Source organism: Oryzias latipes, chromosome 6, assembly GCF_002234675.1.
Source record: "Oryzias latipes chromosome 6, ASM223467v1".
NCBI classification, from domain to species: domain Eukaryota; kingdom Metazoa; phylum Chordata; class Actinopteri; order Beloniformes; family Adrianichthyidae; genus Oryzias; species Oryzias latipes.
In genome coordinates, this window is record NC_019864.2 from 15,750,333 (window position 1) to 15,771,316 (window position 20,984).

At 38.6% G+C, this 20,984-nt stretch overlaps 2 protein-coding genes across 3 annotated transcripts; both read left to right on the top strand.

Moving 5' to 3' along the window:
• Positions 1 to 3,549: 3,549 nt before the first annotated feature.
• Positions 3,550 to 9,478, top strand: gtf2h1 (general transcription factor IIH subunit 1). The gene is made up of 15 exons (XM_004069585.4): positions 3,550 to 3,941; positions 4,151 to 4,319; positions 4,405 to 4,597; positions 5,336 to 5,501; positions 5,587 to 5,680; positions 5,883 to 6,032; positions 6,132 to 6,211; positions 6,320 to 6,453; positions 6,536 to 6,623; positions 6,702 to 6,790; positions 7,016 to 7,133; positions 8,109 to 8,199; positions 8,353 to 8,468; positions 8,608 to 8,700; positions 8,777 to 9,478. Exons 2-15 carry the CDS (start codon positions 4,166 to 4,168, stop codon positions 8,861 to 8,863), a joined length of 1,653 nt encoding a protein of 550 aa, XP_004069633.1. The 5' UTR covers positions 3,550 to 3,941; positions 4,151 to 4,165; the 3' UTR covers positions 8,864 to 9,478.
• Positions 9,479 to 9,649: 171 nt separating this feature from the next.
• hps5 (HPS5, biogenesis of lysosomal organelles complex 2 subunit 2) lies at positions 9,650 to 20,145 on the top strand. Of its 2 annotated transcripts, XM_023955734.1 has the most exons (23): positions 9,651 to 9,810; positions 10,696 to 10,808; positions 10,986 to 11,096; positions 11,171 to 11,235; positions 11,327 to 11,519; positions 11,727 to 11,857; positions 12,055 to 12,270; positions 12,337 to 12,408; positions 12,497 to 12,585; positions 12,934 to 13,112; positions 13,453 to 13,611; positions 13,960 to 14,119; positions 14,794 to 14,911; positions 15,277 to 15,423; positions 15,503 to 15,571; positions 15,677 to 16,233; positions 16,564 to 16,684; positions 17,694 to 17,843; positions 17,919 to 18,038; positions 18,157 to 18,270; positions 18,353 to 18,459; positions 19,346 to 19,631; positions 19,758 to 20,145. In XM_023955734.1, the coding sequence occupies exons 2-23, from the start codon at positions 10,701 to 10,703 to the stop codon at positions 19,816 to 19,818; spliced, it is 3,333 nt and encodes a 1,110-aa protein (XP_023811502.1). In that variant the 5' UTR covers positions 9,651 to 9,810; positions 10,696 to 10,700; the 3' UTR covers positions 19,819 to 20,145. The 2 variants fall into 2 exon arrangements, with proteins under 2 accessions (XP_023811501.1, XP_023811502.1); XM_023955733.1 differs by having other exon boundaries at positions 9,650 to 9,810; positions 12,055 to 12,408.
• Positions 20,146 to 20,984: the final 839 nt, after the last annotated feature.

Sequence of the window (20,984 nt, forward strand, 5' to 3'; positions counted from 1 at the left end):
CTTGTGTGTTTTTGTCTAACAAATGGTACCCCCTAAGGTTGTGTTTTGATTAAATCACTAACATTAAAAGTGCCATTGTTGAATCCAGACTTAAAAATAAAAGCCAATAAAGCAACAAAATGTATGAAAGCCGAAAACAACCTAACTTACTTTTTTTTCTTTTTTTTTTGTGTCCATTTTCTTGTGATAACATTATCACGAGAAAAACGTGTTTTCTTGTAGATCAAAAAAGACCAAGTCCTGAGTGACGCACAGTCATTCCATCTTGCCCCTCTCAAGCATCATTCTGATCCCCTCATCTGGTCACTGATTAAATTGCATGACAGCAATTGCAGGATCACTGAATTTCAGCCATCTATGCAGCTGTTGCTGCGCCGACCTTTTCCTCAAATAACAATGACTGATTTGAATGTTTACTATTGACAACATTAGCACAATCTCCGTCTGAGTTAGATCACAATTAAATTTGTTCTTTTTCTTTTCAACTTTTTCTCTGACAAACTGATTTTTTCTTGCTGCAAATTGTAGAAAATTTAAAAAAAGTATTGTAGCAAACACAAAAAATAGTGTAAATAAATTTCTAAAATACTATTTAAATTTTAAGGAGACTTAGACATGACATTAAAAAATGTATAATTTGTGGGCCATGAAAAAGTGTTTTGTGGGCACAAATTCAAATTTTGTGTGTAAAAATCACCTTTTTGTTGACACACATTAGTTATTTGTGTCCACAAATTACCATCTTATTTGCATTTTGTGGGACAAAAAATAAATTTGCAAGCCCAAATTAGAATTTTTTTGACTACAGATTAGTATTTTTTTGTCCTTTTTACCAAACAAAAATTGTAATATTTGTGGCCACATAAAAGCATTTTGCACCCACAAATTAGCTGTTGTGCCCATAAATTATTATTATTATTTTTTTATTTTATTTTATTTTTGGCATTTTATGGGCACAAATCAGTTATTTATGGACACAAATTAGCATTTCAGTATCTTCCATTACTATTACTAGTTTTTGGATCAATAAAAATTCTTGTCCACAAACTATTAATTTGTAACTACACAATTTTAAATTGTGCCCACAAAATGCTAATAGAAATGCTAATTTGTGACCATGAACTATTTGATTGAATTGTGGCCATAAAACATAAATTTGTGCATACAAAATACCAATTTGATGGTACATTTTTCATTTTTTCTTTTGAATTTCATATTCAGGGCTCTTTAATTTTCCTAATTTGATTTTATTACAAACGATAGACCTTTCAAAAACCTTTGTCGAGATAGAGGGGCGGGGCTTCTGTCAAAACTGGTGGACCTGGGGCAGGGCATGTGACAAATTCTATTTGAGGAAGCACCAAGCATTGACTGTGTAATGCTGTTAATAGTGAGAAGGCCCAGCTTTTCACATAATATAAAAATATATGTCTTGGTTTGATACACTTTTAGGTGTTTTTTTCATGTTTTTTTGCTTTAGGAATTACCAAGGGCAATATCTCTAGAAGAAATATCTCTTTTTCCTGCACAATTGCATGCTTGACTTGGACTCAGTAAACTCTGATTATTGTGTCAATTGAATTTTTGCCTATATTTTTTTCCATGTCAGAGTCTAATAAATCGTATCAGAGAGTCCAGTGTATAGGCTTCTGTGTCCATAACTGTGATATTGCCTTGAAAAGGTAAGTATTGCAGAGGAGGAGCCATTGACCAAGCTGTTTTCTAAGAGAAGACCTTAAAAATACATTATTTAGTTACGACAAGCAAAAGAAAATAGGGATTTCCCTAATTACGATTGGAAGTACTATTCAGGTAGAAATAAAGTGAGCAGCATCCCTTAATCCAGGGGTGTCAAACATACGGCCCGCGGGCCGTATCCGGCCCGCCAGGTGGTTAAGTCCGGCCCACACATGAAGAGTAAAAATCATAAGGATGTTTAAAAAAGAAAGCAAGTTTTTAGTCCATTCCTGTGGCGAGTTATGAATTTTTAAAGAAATAACGGAAATGCGCAATTCCGCCACTAGGGGGAGCAAAGGAAAAGATTAACAGGTGAAACAACATAACTCTGCACGTGTCAAAAACGAAAACTAAGAGCTCTGTGTCTGGGTAGGCAGTAGTTGGGTTCCCTGTGAGCTTCATCACTGAAGGATGATCTGTAGTGACACCCTAATGACCAAAATTTTGTCAAAAAGAAAAGAAAGGTTGAAGTGAAGTCCTGAGCTTTCCAGGAAATGGAAAGCGTTTGATTTCTTTACGGAGCTGAATGCAAACCTGCATGCTTAGTATGTAATCAACAGGTTGCAGTGCTGAAAGAATATAACATTCAGCACCACTATGAAACTCTCCACAAAGAAAAGTTTCACCATTTGCAGTTAAGAAAAAAAAAAGATTTAGCAACTATTAGCTGGACCGATAAATAACCATCTGGATTTACTGAAGCCGTGACGTCAGTGATGGAGCAGTGACACCTAGCTACCTTATTGCAAACAAATAAGAGCAAACATCCAAACCATTTTCTGATGATGAACTTATTGAAAAATGCTGAAGGCTGCAGAAGTATTGTTCCCAAAAAGCAGTTGACCTTAAACACGAGTCTGTCAAGAATTACGACTCCAGACACAAGATCTCTGAGGAAACATGGCCGGCCATATGAAGGAATCCAGTAATTTATTGTATTTTCAGTCACTATTGATGAAAACACCAACATCACAGATATGTACAGCTGTGCATATTTATTAGAGGTGTTGAAGAGACCGTCACAGTGTAGTTTCTGGAGTTGATGGACACAACAACAACTGATGACATAGTCAGCTCTCTAGTTACTGTGCTGGACAATGTTGGAGTGAACTGGTCACATGAAGTAATTTTGGTCACTGATGGCGCTTCATCAAAGGTCAGGATGAAGGCATGTGTTGCCACAAAACTCTTATGTTCACAAATGTTTGCAAGTTTGATTTAGTGTAATTTTGTCATCGTTTGGACGTTTACATTTTAGGAAGATGTATAATTTTTTTCTGTAGCCCCTCTTGAATTTATTATCAGGATTGCTTCAGTGTCAGGTTTAAAATATTCAGTCTGTATAAAATTGAATAAACCAATATTTTTTAAAGTGAAATTAATTTTATTTAAGATCCATTGGCCTCTGTGAATGAACGTGTAATAAGAAATGATCAGGCTACCATGTTGGTTGAGGCATGTTTTCCAATTGGGTAAAAAAAACAAGAATAAAGCTTTATTTTGCCTTTACGCTACTGGTCCAGCCCACTTGAGATCAGACGGGTTGAATGTGGCCCCCGAACCAAAATGAGTTACACCCCTGTCTTGATCCAAAAGAATAATTTTGTTTTCTCTTTTATTTTGTTTTACGTCACGTGTATTGATTTTATTTTATTTGTTTATTTTTTCTTCTTCTTTTTTTAAATTGTGTGGCTTGCAGTTCTGATTCGGTTCCAGTGCTGTGCCAAAGTAGGATTTATCTTACTTTGCACGATTCCTGTGACTACACTAAGAGGAACTTGCGCCTGTTGTTACATTTTCTTCCGGAGGATTTTCAGTGTAACACACTACTCGGCAGTTATGTCGGCGTTGAAGTCAGATTGTTCACTGTCAGAACAGCTACGGTTTTGTACAAAATAATCTGTTTTATAGTTAGTTTAGTTTCATTTACAGTATGTTGAGATAACGTGTGTACTTGCCAAAATGTATTTTTCGAAAGGCTGATATATTTTTTGGGTATAGTAAGTTTGTTGCCGACTTCTGGGTTTTACGTTCTTCTTCTTCACTTAGCTAACGTCAGTCTGGTTAGCTCTCTTTATTTACTTGTGTTTTAATCGTATTAGCGTTATGTAACTAAGGACAAATTTACAGCGCGTCTTGAAATGCACGTGTGAAGACTTTCTAATGCTGCGTGGGAGGATTTGGACGATTTAGCACCTCGTACAGTAAGCTTACATCTCTTTGTCGTCAACATCCTTCAGTCATATGGTTCCCTGATGTTGCTGAATTTATGTAATTTATATCTGGCTGCAGATCAATAATGATAGGAAGGTCTTTCTTTAAAAATTATACATATCTTTGAAGAGTTAAGTCTGTTTGTCGCAAGTTTTAGGACCCAGTTGCTTACGTCACGTGTGTCCGTCTGTTTTCTTAGGTGCCTGTTTGAGCCATGGCATCTCTGTCAGAGGAGGTCTTGCTGGTGGTAAAAAAGGTTCGCCAGAGGAAGCAGGATGGCACACTTTACCTGATGGCTGAAAGAATAGCCTGGGGTCCAGAAGGCAAAGACCGCTTTACAGTCAGTCACCCGTACTCAGACATCCGCTGTGAGTCTTGGGTGCCTTTTAAACAACAAGCAGTCCTCAAATGGTATCATGTCAAAGTGTGTTTACATGTTGCATTGTTGTACAGGTCAGAAGATCAGCCCTGATGGCAAAGCCAAAGTTCAGCTCCAATTGGTCCTTCATACAGGCGAGAGCACCACATTCCACTTTGCCAATGAGAGCACTGCACTTAAAGACAGAGAAGCTGCCAAGGAGCTGCTGCAGCAGCTACTGCCTAAGTTCAAGAAGAAAGCCAATAAAGAACTGGAGGAAAAAAACAGGTCAGAGCTATTTTTCCTATTTTTATGTGTTAATTGAAGTCAGAGTCTCAAAAGTTCATGTGTAAATGATTGGCAACAATAATAATACTTTCATGTTGTAGACTTAAGCCTTCAACATGGAACACCTCATAACTTCAAGGCAATACATAAAGTGTTTGCCATTATTCCACTGTTAACTTATTTAGCATGGTAACTTATACTCACACTTTTATCATTTTTTTATTAATGGCACTGCAAGGTTACATTCTCCATGTCTTGGGAAGAAAATCATTATATATGATTGATACCAAGTATGTGTTAATGGTGTCACTTTGAATGTCTTCCCCAGCCCTATTATAGTCTGTGGAATCCATGAACCTCAGTTGGTTATCTTGACTTGACCATCATCAGTAATAAAATAAGTCTGAGCAATTGCACTTACAGTTTTTTTGTTAATAAAAAGATTGCATATTGACATGATGAAAATATACTTTTTTTTATTTAAGGGATATATCCTAAAATATGAGACTAATTTTAAATTGATAAGTGAGCACAAATGATCGATTGTCTTAACATGATTTGATGAAAATAAAAACACTGAAAATTCATGCATTATAAGTGTTTCTTATTTTCAAATCAAAGGCCAGGGGTGAAATTGATGTAAATTCATGTCGTTTTAGAATTTATTTGGGCCTGGGTTATTTACTCCTTTGTCCTCTAAATGTCTGAACTCACGTTTGTAACATTTGAATCCTGCAGAATGCTTCAAGAGGATCCAGTGCTTTTCCAGCTTTACAAAGACCTTGTTGTAAGCCAAGTGATCAGTGCTGAGGAGTTCTGGGCCAACAGATTAGGGGGTCTAAATAACTCAGAGCCCGCACCCTACTCCAACAAACAGGAAGTGGGCATATCTGGAGCATTTCTGGTAAGTTTTCTGAACTGGACAGTTTTCCGCTTTAACTAGCTACATGCAGCTGTACTTTAACACACATCTTGTATGTGCTCTACAGGCTGACATTCGACCCCAGACCGATGGCTGTAATGGTCTGAGATATAATTTGACAACAGATATCATTGAATCCATCTTCAGAACATACCCTGCAGGTAAGCAGTTACAAATACGTCCCATAAACACTAAAGCTTTACTTAAGAAAAAAGGTCTCTGCAAAATTTGTTTAGCTTTAGATTCAAATTAGAAAGGAAAAAACAAACTCATAGAGGCATTGTGGCCTCATCATTTTCTTCATGAAATGTGCAGCTGATGTTCCTGTTGACTAAATATTTTCGTGTGGATCTATACTTGCAGTGAAGCAGAAGTACAGTGAAAATGTGCCACATAGCCTCACTGAGAAGGAGTTCTGGACACGCTTTTTCCAGTCCCATTATTTTCATAGAGACCGCATCAACACAGGAACACAAGATATCTTCTCAGAATGTGCCAAACAAGATGAAAAAGGTAAACATTTTAGAATTTGTGTTATTTTTTTCTTGATACTGTCACTTATTTAGAAATAAAACAAAACCACAAGATCAAGTGACTTTCTTTCTTTTGTAGGGTTAATGTCTCTTGTAAATAAAGGAGTGAAGAATCCTTTGGTTGACCTGTTGTCATTGGAGGATAAAACCTTAGATGAGGTCAGTTTGTCATTGCTACCACATCAATATTATCTCTTAATCATTTGAGTTAAGGCTTGTTTCATTTAATTTTTTAGCAGCAAAGCCTAACATCTTTTTTTCCCCCAGGGTTACGGAATAAAACAAGCACTGCCCTCAACTTCCAACACAAACAAGACAGTGAAGGAGAGCAGCAATGCTGCCATTATAAAGCGGTTCAACCATCACAGTGCCATGGTCCTGGCAGCAGGCTCACGCAAGAAGTAAAGGCCAACATTTTCATCTAAACTAAAAAGCAAGCTGCTTTTGTCGTCATCCCTTCACTGACTCCTCATTTTTTTCAAGTGAGGTGCCTGCTGACCAAGCCAGTGAGACGAGCAGCACAGATGGAAACTCCAGAGATTCGGACTTCTTTCAGCCTCCTGTGAAAAAGGTTTGTGTCTTTACTGCACCGTTACTAGAAAGTGCGGTTTTCCTTCTCTCACTCAACTGTTTTTTTATGCTTTCTAAGGTTAAATTGCAAGAAGCCATAGAATATGAGGATCTACAAAGGGAAAGCAAACGGAAAACGGTTGCATTAAACCTTAAGAAGTCTGACAGGTGGAGTATGTCTGGATTTAAGTCTAGCAACTTTTTTTCTTCCTGGCTATATAATCCTATCGGATACAAAAACACTACATACAATTTTCCATCCTATATAAAACCAAAATTTCCTTTGAATTTGATCAAATGTCGGGATGCAAAGTAATTGAGAATAGTTGTATCAAACTGCAAAATGATTTAAGATGCCAATGTAGTTGACCTCATGTTTTGTTTTTGAATAAGGTATGCCCATGGTCCTGTCCCACTGCAGTCCCAGAAGTATACCACCAGCCAAGACATCATTAATGCGGTGAACTGTATCCAGCATGAGATGGCCCATTACAAACCCAATCTTACTCAGGTTAGATCATTACTATGTTTTTGTGAACGTTTACAGGGTAATTCTTTCTTCTTTTGCCGTCTCAGACACTTTAGCGGTCTGTACATTTTTCTTTTTAAAAATCCCCACCTTGCGTTTTTATTCAAGCTAAACTGCTCGTCGGTCCATTAGTCGCCCTGCTCTCGGTATGCTTTAAACAGATTTTCCTATGATTGTCTGTCCTCATTTATTATTAGAGATTGCCTTCCAATCTAACCAGAAACAATGTGATTCAGCAGTGGTTGATTGCTGAGTAGATCTTTGTAACCCATGAGGTTTTTCTTCCTATCAGTGGGCTTAAAACTAAAAATGATTCTGTTTAAAGTCCATGTACGGTAGTTTATAGTGCTGCACTTCCCTGAACAGAACTCGATCTGCTTTCAGTCCTTGATATTCCTCACACTTCTTTCATTATTTCTTTCTTATGTTTCTCTCACTTGTCAGAATATTCTTATTTTATGAACAATAAATCTGGTTTGGCAGCTGTTCTGTGTCTTGGTGCATTCAGTTTCCTTCACTTTAAATCTTCCATCTTGCTACAGCAAAGACACACCATGGATGCTATTTACACAGTCTGCACTGAGGTTATATATTTTTTTCAAGATTAAATCTCCTTTTTAGTTGGTTTTATGCAATTTTGCATTTCAAAGTTAAACAATAAAATGAATCATATGGAGAGATCTGTGACGTATTATCCTGACTGCTTCCTTATTATTTTTAGGTGTTTTGGTAAATGGCGTATACTTATATAGCGCTTTTCTACCTACAAGGCGCCAAGCGCTTTACAGTCACACACACATTCACACGCTGGTGGAGGTTTTAAAGGGATCTAGAAATTATGAAAGTTTCTATATTACTTTAAAATGAACTAATATGCTTTTTGTGATTTCTAATTGAAGTAATTGATATTTTATTTGACTTATAAATGTGTTAATCTGCAGTATTTCTTTTTTGCAGGTAATGTCCAGCACTGCAGCAAGTTCTGCTATTGCAGCGCTTTCTCCAGGGGGTGTCCTCATGCAGGGGGGAGCACAGCAAGCCATAAATCGTACGTTTGTCACGCAGAGTTCCGATATTTAAAATCTGTAGTTTTCACTGGTGATGGAATCATTTAGAAAAGTTTTATTCTTTTTTTTTTTATTATGTATTTTTATAAAAAGTTTTGGGGAACAAAACAGCAACACCTTTCTTCCTTCTACAGAGATGGTCCCTTCTGACATTCAAGGGGAGTTGAAACATCTTTATGTAGCTGCTGGAGAGTTGTTGAGACACTTCTGGTCTTGTTTTCCTGTAAATACATCATTTTTAGAGGACAAGGTAATTACTCTATGTTAAAACCATCTGCATATTTCCTAATCTTCCAGATTTTGAAGCACAATTTGCTCTATTTAATGACAGAAATGTAACCTTGACGTTCACAAACGATGAAGCTCATTCTTGCTTTTTGTTTTGCCAGGTGATAAAAATGAAGTCAAACCTCGAAAGATTTCAGATGACCAAGCTGTCTCCTTTCAAAGAGAAGCTTCAGCGCCAGTATTTAGGTACAAATGTGAGTATCAACCGTTTGGCAGATGACTTCATGTTTCATGTGAGTGACGCTTGTATAATCTCTGGCATTCCCACAGCTCACTGGGCACTTGGAGGAAATGCTGCAGACCGCCTACAGCAAGTTCCACATCTGGCAAACTCGTCGGATGATGAGGAAAACCTGACCTGTGTTCGTGGTTCGAGAACACGGGAGAGACGAAATGTAGACAGATGATGCAGTGAAGGCCTCAGGACCTCTGTGAGGAGACTGCACACCCCAGCCCAACAGAACATAGTTCCTAAGGGCTTAGTGATATAGAGATGCTGCTTCAAACCCCTGATCGTTCCACAGAGACAAACTGCATCTCGGTCACAAATTACTGTAATTAGTTTCATGCTTTTTTGTGTGTGTTTTCTAAGTGGTTAAAGAATCTCTGCTGGTAACGTTTAAGTGGGACTTTGAAAAAGAAAGAGAAGCAGGCGTTAAATGACCAAATTGCAGCTGAACACGTCTCTCAGGACAACAGTTGAAGGTGTAAGGTGCAACAAGAAGATGGCCAAAACCATTTTAAGGAATGCAAGGAGCAGCAGGAGGAGGCTGGTGGTCAAAAAGCCCATCTGAGCACATGGAACAGTGTTAAAGGAAATCTGAAGCAGATAAGGGCAAGAATAAAGCAATATTGTTAAGATATTTCATACTCTTGTGCATTAGCGTGTGTTCAAATCACACCAGCACTGGTTTGTTATGTTTTCATTACATGTCTGTTCTGAATACAGAAATAAAGTGAGGTTTTTGTTGATGCTGTCTATTTTCTAATTGACTCCTAAAATCCAGTTATGTCCACTTTAGTTTTAAGCATCAGATGTTGTAGCTTCTCTCCTGCGTCTGTATTGATTGAATGGGCTCCTTAGATCCTTGAATGATTGACAACCCATCCAGAGGCACGCGGCTTTCAGGAAATGCCCGCCCCTCTTCCTCCCCTCCCTCTCATCAGCTGAGTGCTTCTGTCACGGGTCTGGCGTGGGCTTCACCGCTGCTTGCCTCCACAAAATCTACAAAAGCGGGGATGTAAAAATCGCAATAAGCACTGTTTGACAGGCGGTAACACTCAAGCGTCACCCCTTCCGGTTGGTAAGTCAAGCTAACATTAAACGAAGGAGAACGTTAAGTTTCGAATGCTAGCTAAAGGCTAATTTGTTATCACTTTTTATTTTTTTACTCAAAATGCGTTAATGCTGCCGCTGGTGAGGTTTCGATCATTTTAATTTTTTGACTGTGTGGGGCAAAGTCGTGGCGTAAATTGCTAATTAGCAGCTGGGGTTTGTTTCTCTGTCACTTGACCTACACAGCAGAGCAGCGGCAGTTAGTAACGGAGGCTAGCAAGCAATGTTGTTAACAATTTAGAGTTAATGTGTGTGTGTGTGAGTCAGTCTGTTTCATTTTTTGTGTCTTCAAACGTGACTCCTTCACCTCAAAGTGTAAACAGAAAACTCTTTTTCAAAAGAATTACAACGAAGTCATTGCGATTAATAAATCATTCATCGCTATTTCAGTGAGTGAAGCGTTTGCTGACGTTTCTCCTGCTAGATACAACATATTTATCTATTTTTCAGATTTAACGCCTACATAGTCAATATTGTACTGACTTTTCAACCACCTTAACATAATAGTTGTTTCCTCTTTCAACTCTCATTAAAATACTCGTGAAAAGTGCATGTTTGATGGTGGCATGATGATTTCTAACGCTACTGTTTACTTGAACTTTATAAAACTTGCTGCTATAATAATTTTGGATCCCTTCCGATTGCCGTTTTTACCCCTTTTTTTAGGCTGCAGTGTAAAGTGAAGTCATGACTGGTTAATTTAGAAGGGTCGATGCACTTTTGACAGTCGTCATGTGATGAAGGCACAGCTGCCTGAAGGCTGTGGTGTTGCTAGGACTTCATCCTACAGTCCTTTTGCTTTTTTTGCATTTTGGGGTTTGCTTGCCTAATGAACCTGTGTGTTGACCATCAGTGAGGATGACCCTGATTCCAGTTGTGCCTGAGAACCACAGCCATGTGCTGGCGGAGTTTGACTGCCTTGATCCCCTTCTCTCTGCTCTACGGCTGGATTCAGGCAGGCTGAAGGTAGGCTTTGCCACTGTGTCACATCAGATGTTTGTTTTTTTCAGATTAAATAATATGTGATACATGTGTGTTAATTTATATTTTAGTGTTTAAAGATTAATTTCTTGTAGTTATTGTAGAAAAAATGCAAGAATGAAGTTATTCTTGTAAGTAAAGGGAGTTTCTCTTGTGTTTCAGTGCACTTGCTTGGCAGTATCTAGAAAGTGGCTGGCATTGGGGACATCAGCTGGAGGCCTGCACCTGATTCAGAAGGAGGACTGGAAACAAAAGCTCATCCTCACTCATAAGGTTTACAATTATACTAGAAACATATTTTTTTTGTAAGTCTTATCAAAGGTTTACAGAAAAAACAACTTTTTCAGGAGGGATCCATTGCACATGTGGCCTGCTGCCCTCACGACGAAGACTTTGTCGCTGTTGCAACAAGGTTAGTTTGTTAATAAAGCAAAGCTACTGTTTTTTTTTCTTGCTTTGGTCGTATTTTCCTTGTGTTGCCCTCATGACTCGTGCTTATCCAGCCAGGGTCTGGTCGTGGTGTGGGAGCTGCATTTGGAGCGACGAGGTCGTCCGGAGAGGGTCAGCGTGTCGTGGGAGCACAGAGGTCAGACCATCACAGCGCTCTGTTGGGACACCAGTACACTCCGAGTCTTTGTGGGAGACTCTGGAGGAAAAGTGACGTCTCTGCGGGCAGGATCCTCTAAACTCGGCAAGGTTAAGACCTTAGAGTGTTCCAAACAAAAATACTCAAGAAAAAAAAAAGTTTTACCAGTAACTTGTATTTATATTTACAATAAGTTTGCAAGCGTGTTAGTAATCAGGATATCATTGCTGTGTTGTCTTTATCCCAAAAAACATTATTGGTGCTGCCATCTTTACTTGATTTTCACTTGTATTCATGCTGTATTCTCTTGTTTGTAGGGATCAGCATTTGTCATCTTCCCGGTGCAGACTGTCACCACTGTGGACTCCAGAGTTGTTCAGCTTGGATGCCAAGATGGCCGTCTGCTGGTGTCATCCTTAAGTCGCTGTTACCTCGCTGACACAGAGAGGTCAGTGACAGCTTGGCAAACTACTGTGGAAAGTATGAGGGAGGAGCTTATTCAAAGGATTCCTGGAGAATGAATGCTCATCAATGTGCTCGTCCCATTTGGAAAAATGACCTAAAACATCCTAATCTCTAAATACATTTTTTTTAGTTTACTTATGTTTTAAACGTAAATAATGATTGATCTCTGGCTGCCCTCAGGGAGAAGTTCTGGCGCGTTGGAAATAAAGAGCGCGACGGGGAGTACGGCGCCTGTTTTTACTCACACAGCAAGGGGTTATTAGGCCAGTCTCCTCTGCTGTACTGTGCTCGGCCGGGTTCCAGAATATGGGAGGCTAATTTTAATGGAGAAGTTCTGAGTACCCATCAGTTCAAACAGTTACTAGCATGTCCTCCACTTCCTCTTATCACTTACAGGCAAGTTTTTCCTTTGTCTCTCGATTGTTTTTGTTCTTCCTACTGTATTTGTTTTTCTTCCTGTAGAGAAGAGCCACGCTACAGTCCAGAGCAGAGGACTCCACAGTCGCTGGCCTTTCCTAAACTGCTTCTCTTTGGGTAATCTAAGCTTTTACTAGCATTTTATAAAACCACATTTTTGTGAGTCCATCATTTGTCTAATTGATGTTTTAATTTATGTGCACAGAGACCAAAACCTGTTGACCTGGACAGATTCAGCCATTTATGTCTTCATACCTCAGAATGGACAAGTGCTTCTGTGGACTGAAGTCAAAGGTGGATGAGATGATTTCTACTGTAACTTAACAGCAGACTGGAGGAGTGTAGAAGCCACATAAGTGCTGTTTTATTCTTTTAAAGATGTGAAAAAATATATTTTTGCAAAAATATCCCAAAACTCTATTTAATAACCACTAAAGGTACATTTCAATTCATTTTTTTATTCCAAATTAAAATTTTCTTAGTCCAAGTATGCAGTGATATATATTGCACGACTGTCCAGCAAAGTGCAAGACTTAAGGTTTAGGTGACTAAGTATAAAAATATGTTTCAATAAAATATATGACTATATAGCACAAGTGTTGTCAGTAATATTTAACCTTAACCTACTATGTTTTGTATTAGATTTGATGGATATTGCGGTCTACAGAGGTGAGCTCTTCTGTCTCCATGGCAACGGCCGTCTCTCGCACCTGTCCATGCTGTCTGCAGATCGCTGCGTTGAGCGTCTGCTCCGCAGGGAGTCCTGGGTTCCTGCTGCAACCGTCGCCTGTATGTTCCAGCACGTAATCACCACCAGCAGGGTAAGAGGGCTTCAGCTGATGATGCAAGGCTAACTAGCATAGTCTCGTGCAGAGTCATCAGTTATCGGCCTTCTCTGGGTTTATTATGTAAAAACCACAAAAATTGAAACTATTAAAATTGATTGGTAAACTGTTTTGTAATCAATGAGTTCATCCTTTTTATTAAGTTTTACTTTTTTACAATACAAAAACACATCAGTATTTGATCCAGCTTATTGTACTTAATGAGTCATAGCTATACTGCCGTGTGTTTATGTTTTCATTCCCTGCTTTAGAAATGACATGGTTTGCCTGAGGCTCTAAGGCTTGAACATTTATTAATCCAACCTGTTGAATCCAGGCCAGGAAGTCCATTCCCATCGACCGCCTTGAACACTTGAAGTCTCAGCTCAGTCCCAGCACACACTCAGAGCTGATTGGCCAGCTAGAGGAAGTCATCACAAAGTTGGAGCCTCTGGACTCCGCCTCCAGCAGCCGCAGAAGCAGCATCTCCTCCCATGTAAGAAAGAACGCCTTCAATAATTGTTGGAACAGAAAAACGTGGTTTAAAACCAAATGTACACCTTTTTCTGTGGCAGATTACCATGGTAACGAGTCAGCCATTGATGTTTTTCTTTAGTTGGTTTTAACAATTCAAAAATGTAGGTGAAGAAATAAAAAAAAAAAAAAAGGTATTTCACTTTTTTAATAAGAGGTGGTTGTGAAGATGTTTAAAGTTAAATCATTCTTTAGGGCAAAATTTTACTGTTGAAATGAAAACGTTTCTGTCATCCTTATAATACAACTGAGACTAAAGAGTGCAACTTTTTGTTATTAATTAGGGATGTTCAAAACATTGTCTTTTAAGGAGAGTTTCAATGTCCTGGATTGTGGAATCTATCGTGTGATCAGCCGCAGAGGAAGTCAGTCGGATGAGGAGACGAGCTCCCTCATGAATCAGTCCATGTGTGAAGAGGAGCAGCTCAAAGAGTTCAGCTTTGTGCCAGAAGAGGATCAGCCTGATCACGGTAAGTTACTGAATGACAGAGGGGTCAGCAAGGTTGTTGCTATTTATTTAGTTTGCAGACATTTTTTTTTCAATTTCTTATTAAATCAGCGTTCTGTTGGGAGTTTTTTCTAAAAACTTTGAGTGATACTAAATCAAACACAAGACCTCTTTGTTTTTGTTTCTCTTTACATGTTTTTTCTTTTTTTATTAATAATTTATCTGCTTAATTTTACGCTTGCACTTTAAAGCTTAATTCTAGTGATTTTAAAGCAAAAGTTATTGTCAGTTTGAAACTTAAAAAAAAATTAAATACCTTAAAGGAGGAACACTATTTTGACTTGTTAGAATATCAAATTATATAAGTAACTGATAATAATTTAAAAATTAGCCTCTGTTTGCTTTTTCTTTAATCACAAATCTTGCTGTGCTGATATGTGCATTTGATGGTTCTCTTTACTTACTTTTAACTAATAAAATCTGTACTTTGTCAAAATGCTGGCATTGTTTCTTTTTCTTTTTTCCATCACATGTCACGATTATTTGCATTGTACAGCATTTTGTGTCCATTTTCCCTGCAGTGTTGTCTGGCATGTTTTCTCCGCTCACTTTCATCGTTTCCACTGCCTCGTGTCGCTCCCCTCAGTACTCCATCCATCTGTTTTTCTTCCCACTCTCGCCTCCATCTTTACTAAGATCCACAGAGCAGCGAGCGCACGGAGGCCGACCGATCAGAGCAAGGGCTGCCGTTTCATCTCCCACTTTCATTCCGCTCCAAACCTCCTCGCATCGCGCTGCAGGCCGTCAAAGACAGGTGAATTAAAGAACCAAAGAGAACTATAAAACCCAGCTGCATCCAGGTTTAAATAGAAGACCCATGCACAAGTTGCTTTTTCAGTGCAAATAGAAATATTTGTGGTTTTTCTTCCGGTTAGATGTTTTGTTCTTCTCTGTAAGCACCGAAAGTCGAGTGCAGCTGTGTTTTCAAGCAGTTCACTTCCTCTTTTTTACCAAAAGCACAGTTTTCTGCCACTGAAAGGATGTTCATCTTTGATGTTACATGTGTCAAGTTTTGTCCCAATCAATGTTTTTGAAATTTACTTTGTCCTTCATCTGAAGCCGTTTTGTCCCCTGAAATGTAGCAAAACTTGCCTTTAGATTATTTTCTGTTCCTCCCAGTGTCTCTAGTTTCGTCAAGAAGACAACGGAAAAGATCAACACCCTCCAGATGAACTCTGAGCTCTTTCAGCGTCCTGAGTTTAAGGAGAGCGGACAAGCAGAAACATCGACCATCGTCAATTCATACTCTGATGAAATGGAGAATGAGTAAGTTGAGTGTGCTTTTTTTGTTTGTTTTGTAATTTAAGATTAGGTAGAATTAAGACAGTCACGGTTGATATTTCAGAGTTTGTGATGAAATATTGAACAAGGAGGCAGACATGCAAGAACTTTGGTCAGCTACAGAGCGAACTTTGTAAGTATGTGATGCTCTGCAAGATTGAATAACCGTTTTGTTTTTTCTATTGAAGTTGTAACAAATGTGTCCTATTTTTTTTGTCTTAATGTTTTTTGACATTAGCTCAGAAATACAAGATCCTTTGGTGTTACTAGATCCAGTTCACTTGGCAGAAGCCCTGCTGGAGTGGCTGCCAGTTCTTGAGCGAATCTTAGGACCTTCTAACCTCGGATCAGCTGTTGTGAGTGAATCAAACCAGAATGGAGGAGAGCTGGGGAGAAGCAGCACTTTAAACCTCCTGTCAGAACCAGGGAAACCTTCAGAGACTGTTACAGTGGAGAGCAGGGAGTCTTCAGAGCTTGAAGAAAAAGTTGACCAGTGTGAGATCCAGCAGCTATCCGACTTTAGTGAGGAAGTTATCGTATGTGGGAGCCCTCCAGAGACTCTCCGAGTGATGCCGCCTGTGCCTATCCCATCGGAGCTGCTATCCAAACTCACTGAGTTAGCTACTGTCTACACTGAGCTAAGCTGCTTTAAAAAGCAGAAAGGAGGAGTGGAGTGTAAAACGTTTCTGCGACGCTACTTCTTTCTGCTGGACCACGAGCGCGTGCGGAGAATGTGTCTGCTGTGTTATCAGGAGCAGCCTGATGTGAGGAGCTCCTTCATGGAGGCCATGTTTGGTGAGAAAATACCTCTGAACTGAGCGACTGTACTTGTCTTTTTCATTTTCTAATTTACTCCATTCTCAAAGAAAGACAGTAAGTAGATAAGACTTTTATCTGTTTTTACAGTAAAACCAACTTAATATATGTTTAGCATGTTTGTACAATCAATTTAATACATTAAACAAGATTAAGAAAAAAAGAGGTGGCACTTTGCCACGCTCACATCAACTGGAGTGGAGGAAACTTATTTATTTATTATTTTGTTTTATTATCTTTAAATGAACATACTGCTTTATTTCAATTTTTTTTTCTGCATAACAGAATTGTCGTTGTTCTTCTCCTCAGAGCTCACTCAGACCAGTAATGTGGTGGAGGTCATTCAGAAAAAGGATTTGCTCAAATCTCTGCGCAGTCTGAGAGAACTGCAGCCGTGGAAAGCTCCTCTTTTGCTTGCTCATTTGCACAGGTCACCATCAGCTTTTATTTTTTATAAACGCCAACACGGACAAAAGACATTAACAACTTAGACAAAAGTATAAGTTTTTGCTGTGAACATGGTAGCATGGTTTTTATAGTTGTTAAGCTTATACCTATTAAGTGAGCTGAATTCATACTTAAATCCAAAGCCAAGAGGCTGCAGGCGATTTATTTACAGAACTACTTCGTGGAAAATGATGTTTTTGGTGTTTTTAACATGTTCTTGTGGCATTTTTCTCATGATGGAGGACATGTATAAAAATAATTAATCTTGAAATTGTATGTCTTAGTATTTATTTATTGAAATTGTTGTGAATAAGGAACAGATGGGAAAAAGTCATCAGAAAAACCTTTTAGGTGAGGCATAAGACCTAGAACCGCAAGCTTCAAGCTTCTTGCTCTGCTCCATCGTGATGCATCCACTTGCAGACAAATAGATTCATGTACGTCTTTGTTTTCCTCGCCTGAGCTGATATCTGGCTCAAAACTGCTGGATAGCTCCAATACTGCTCGGTAGTTTTGTTGAACCTGTAATGTTATATGGGGTTGTGAGGGGCTGTAAGTTAGTGGGAGGCCATGTAAACAAAGGAATGATGGGGAAATAGGGTGGACGGATGGGCGGGACTGTTGGTGCAGAGGAAGTAATTTCTGATGAACTCCTGCCGTTCTGCAGAAACTAGAAAACGTCACAGGTTTTGGGATTTATGTTAAAAACAGCACAATCATAAATAAATGACCTCTCAGAACACTTTTTAAATTGATCAGTGGATGACTGGAGTGGGACTTTAAAAAAAAAAATCTTAGTACCTAATAAAAGGCCTAAAAAGGAGGCTTCTGGCTGCAGCTATTTATTTAAAAAATTTGCTTCAGAAACACAATGGCTGTACCCACTGTGATGAATCCTGTGCTTAAAGGACAACTAAAAAAGTGTAAAACTGTCCATTTGTCTGAGAATTTTGGGGTTGTAGGATTAAAATACCGTTTGTCCTGTCACCCAGGCTGTATGAGAAGCACGGGGAGGCAGCTGTGCGCTCCTTTTCCCACTTCTACCCCACCATAACTCCTGCTGACGTTGTGGCTATGGCTGACCGAAGCCACTTCCTGGCGTACCTGGATAATCTGGTGCAGTCCAGACCCGAGGAGAACAGGTACAGCTTCAATGATTCTATGGAAAAACCCCAAACTCTTCTATATTCTAAATCTTAGAGTATTTTCTCTGCCAGATTACACTTTTTGCAGTCCCTACTTGAACCTGAGTCACTGAGAGAGGATTGGCTGGAGCTGGCTCTTACCCATGATGCACCTAAACACTGTGACACACTGAATCCTAATGGACAGCCAAGGTTAACAATGCTATACATTTATTCGTGCATTTATTAGATTTTGCTGTAGCCACATCACGAGCTGTGAAGCTGTAGAACAAGAATAAGTGTTGGTGTAAATGACTGCGTTCTGCTGAAGGTGGCACTCGCACTGTTTCCCTTGGGGTTATGGACGACTTCTTTCTCTGCTGATCCGCCTGCCTGCAGATTATTCCTCCAAGCAAAAAATGGCCGAAATGTGTCGGAGTCATGGGTAATTCCAAACTTCAAAGCATTGTCAGGAATATATTTAGAGGTGAGGTCTGCAGTCATTTCAAACAAAAATGTGTTGACAGGTACTGGACTGGCTACCTCCATCTGTGCAAGGAGCTGCAGCATCGATCTGAAGCCTTCTCAGCCATCTGTCAGCTGGACGACATCACCCTGTTGGAGGAACCTGATGGTAAACCTGCTGCCATGAAACTTTTAATGCAAACCTTGGTTAAAAAAATATATAAATAAATATTGAAGCAACTGAAATGGCTGAAAACAGTACTCGAATAAAAAAAAAAAAACACTAATATATTTAGTCCAAAAGGTCTGTCATCAGACTTTCGATTTTAACAAACTCAATTGCGTTTATAAATAAAATGGAATAAAGTCTGAGTCATGAGGGTTGATTAGATTTAATCAAATCAACTTAAAATTTCCTAAATGTTAAAGGGAAAAAAAAGTCTCTTGTAACCATGCAACGCTAAGTTAAGGCAACACAAATCCATGAGAATTCCAATAGAAAACAAATCTCATAGGTTATCAATCTTATTATATTAGGATGAACTTTTAATCATGTTTGTACATTAACTATTCATTGTTTTAGAGACTTCTGGTGCATTTTATGTTGCTGGGAGTTGATGAGACCCAGCATTGTAAGATTGTCTGCACAGTATTTCTGCAGCTTTTGACTTTTGCAGTCTGGGTTCTTATCCTCATCTTTTAAATTTCTAATTGATCCTTTTCTGATAAACATCCCAAAGTGAGGATGGAAAGAGCATAGTGCACTTTTATGTATGTGCACTCGGTTACTTTTTGTTTTTAAGTGGGATTAGAGCTGTTGAGGTTAGAATAAAAGCAGGGAAGCTGAATATTTGTGTAATCTAACTAATCTGCTGACTAAATTGAAATATTATTTATGTCAGCAGACCCAGCCAGTATTAAGGGACATATTTGAGAAATGAGTGAGCTTGAGTTGATGATCAATTCACACTAAATCTTTGCTATTTAATGACAAGAAATCTTGTGGATTTTTTTAGTCTCATTAATGTTTGGGGTGCATTCTTAAATTATTCCAGGTGTTGAACCCCACACTATGGAAGAATGGAAGCTGCTGATCCAGCTGTCTCAGCAGCACCATGACATTGCAGCAAATTCCCAGCAAGCCGCAGGTGTGAACGGGAGCAGCTGTTCGACTGACTGCGAAGGAAGGATCAGTCCTGAAAGTCTCACCCTCATGCTGGCCCGCACAGCCGGTCCGGACCGCGCCCTGTCGATGCTGGAGGAATGCGGAGTCCAGCTAGTCCTCTCTCCTCACTCCAAACTGGTGTGTGAGCTGCTGAGGGTCACCGAGAGGAGGCAGAGGTGGGTTTTCACCTTCAAAGCTCCGTTGTCTGATTAGTGAAGACTAATGAAAAATGTTTTAGAAGTGGCATATCAAAGATGATCTTAAAATACAAAGATTTTTTATTTGCTGTGTTTTTTCTTTAGGGCGATGATTCAAACCATGCTGGAGCGCTGTGACCGCTTCCTCTGGTCTCAACATGCCTAAAGGTTATAAACTAAAAAGTAAAACTAATACATCATGGATGTTTTCTCTCATTCTCCTTCAAACATGAAAGCTTTCATTAAGTCGGTGATGCCTTTTAAAGCCAGTAGAAAAACAAAACAAGTATTTAACAACAGTGTTTTCTGTTTAATGTGTTTGACATCCCAAAGTTGTTTGTTTTTTAACAAAAACCCTGGTTTTTAAGCACTAACAATAAAACATTAAATATTTTATCTTTATGAACAAAGACTAAATAAATTCTAAAAATGTATTGATTGTGTGAAATGTCTTAATGTTGTATGTTTAAATAAAAGTCTGAATGAACCCTCATATTTTGTTGTTTTTTTAATGTGTTAAAAAAATCTCCAGTAAATATGAATAATTTGTGCTTTACTACCATGTTTTTTTTTATGCTGTAGCCCTTAAAAGATCACAAAAACTGAGAAAGTTTTGGACATGATTATGGAATATAACGGTGTTTTCTTTAAGACAACTTAGTTCAATTTGCTGCAGAGGATGAAAGCTGAGTAGAAGAAAACATGTTTTTGATGCAGTTTTGGATTCTTTAAAAGTCATCGGATGGTCCAGATTCCCTCCCCTAAACCTTTTTGAGGATCATGAAATATTCTTTTTCTTCCAGTAAATACTGTCAAATGTGATGTGTAATGTGGGTCAGGAGAGATAAAAATGAATAATGGTGTAATGAAATGGGGCTGATGCTATCACACACCTGGAACATCAAAGAGGCGAGAGAAGAGAGTGAGACGTCTTCAAGCCTGATTTTTAAAAAGTTCCAATCGGACAGATCCACTCTTTATGAGTAGGGGGGTAATTTCATTCAAAAGATTTTTTGTTCTTTTATTTTGATGATTGGCATCATTTCCCAGAATCCCCAGTGTCTTCCAACACCTGTGTCGACGAGAAAGAAGTCATTGGATTCAAACATAGAGGATTCTTTTTTTTTTTTAAGAAAAGTTGACAATTTAAAAAAAAATACTTTTTTTTCTTATGTTCATATGGGGATGAAAAGCATATAGCATGCACCTAAAAAAGTAAATATATTATAAAATAACTTATTTAAACAAAATATCTAATTTTACAAATCCAAAAAGGGTTAGGAAAAAGTAAAACCAACATAATCCTATTATTTCTCCCTTGCACCTTTATTA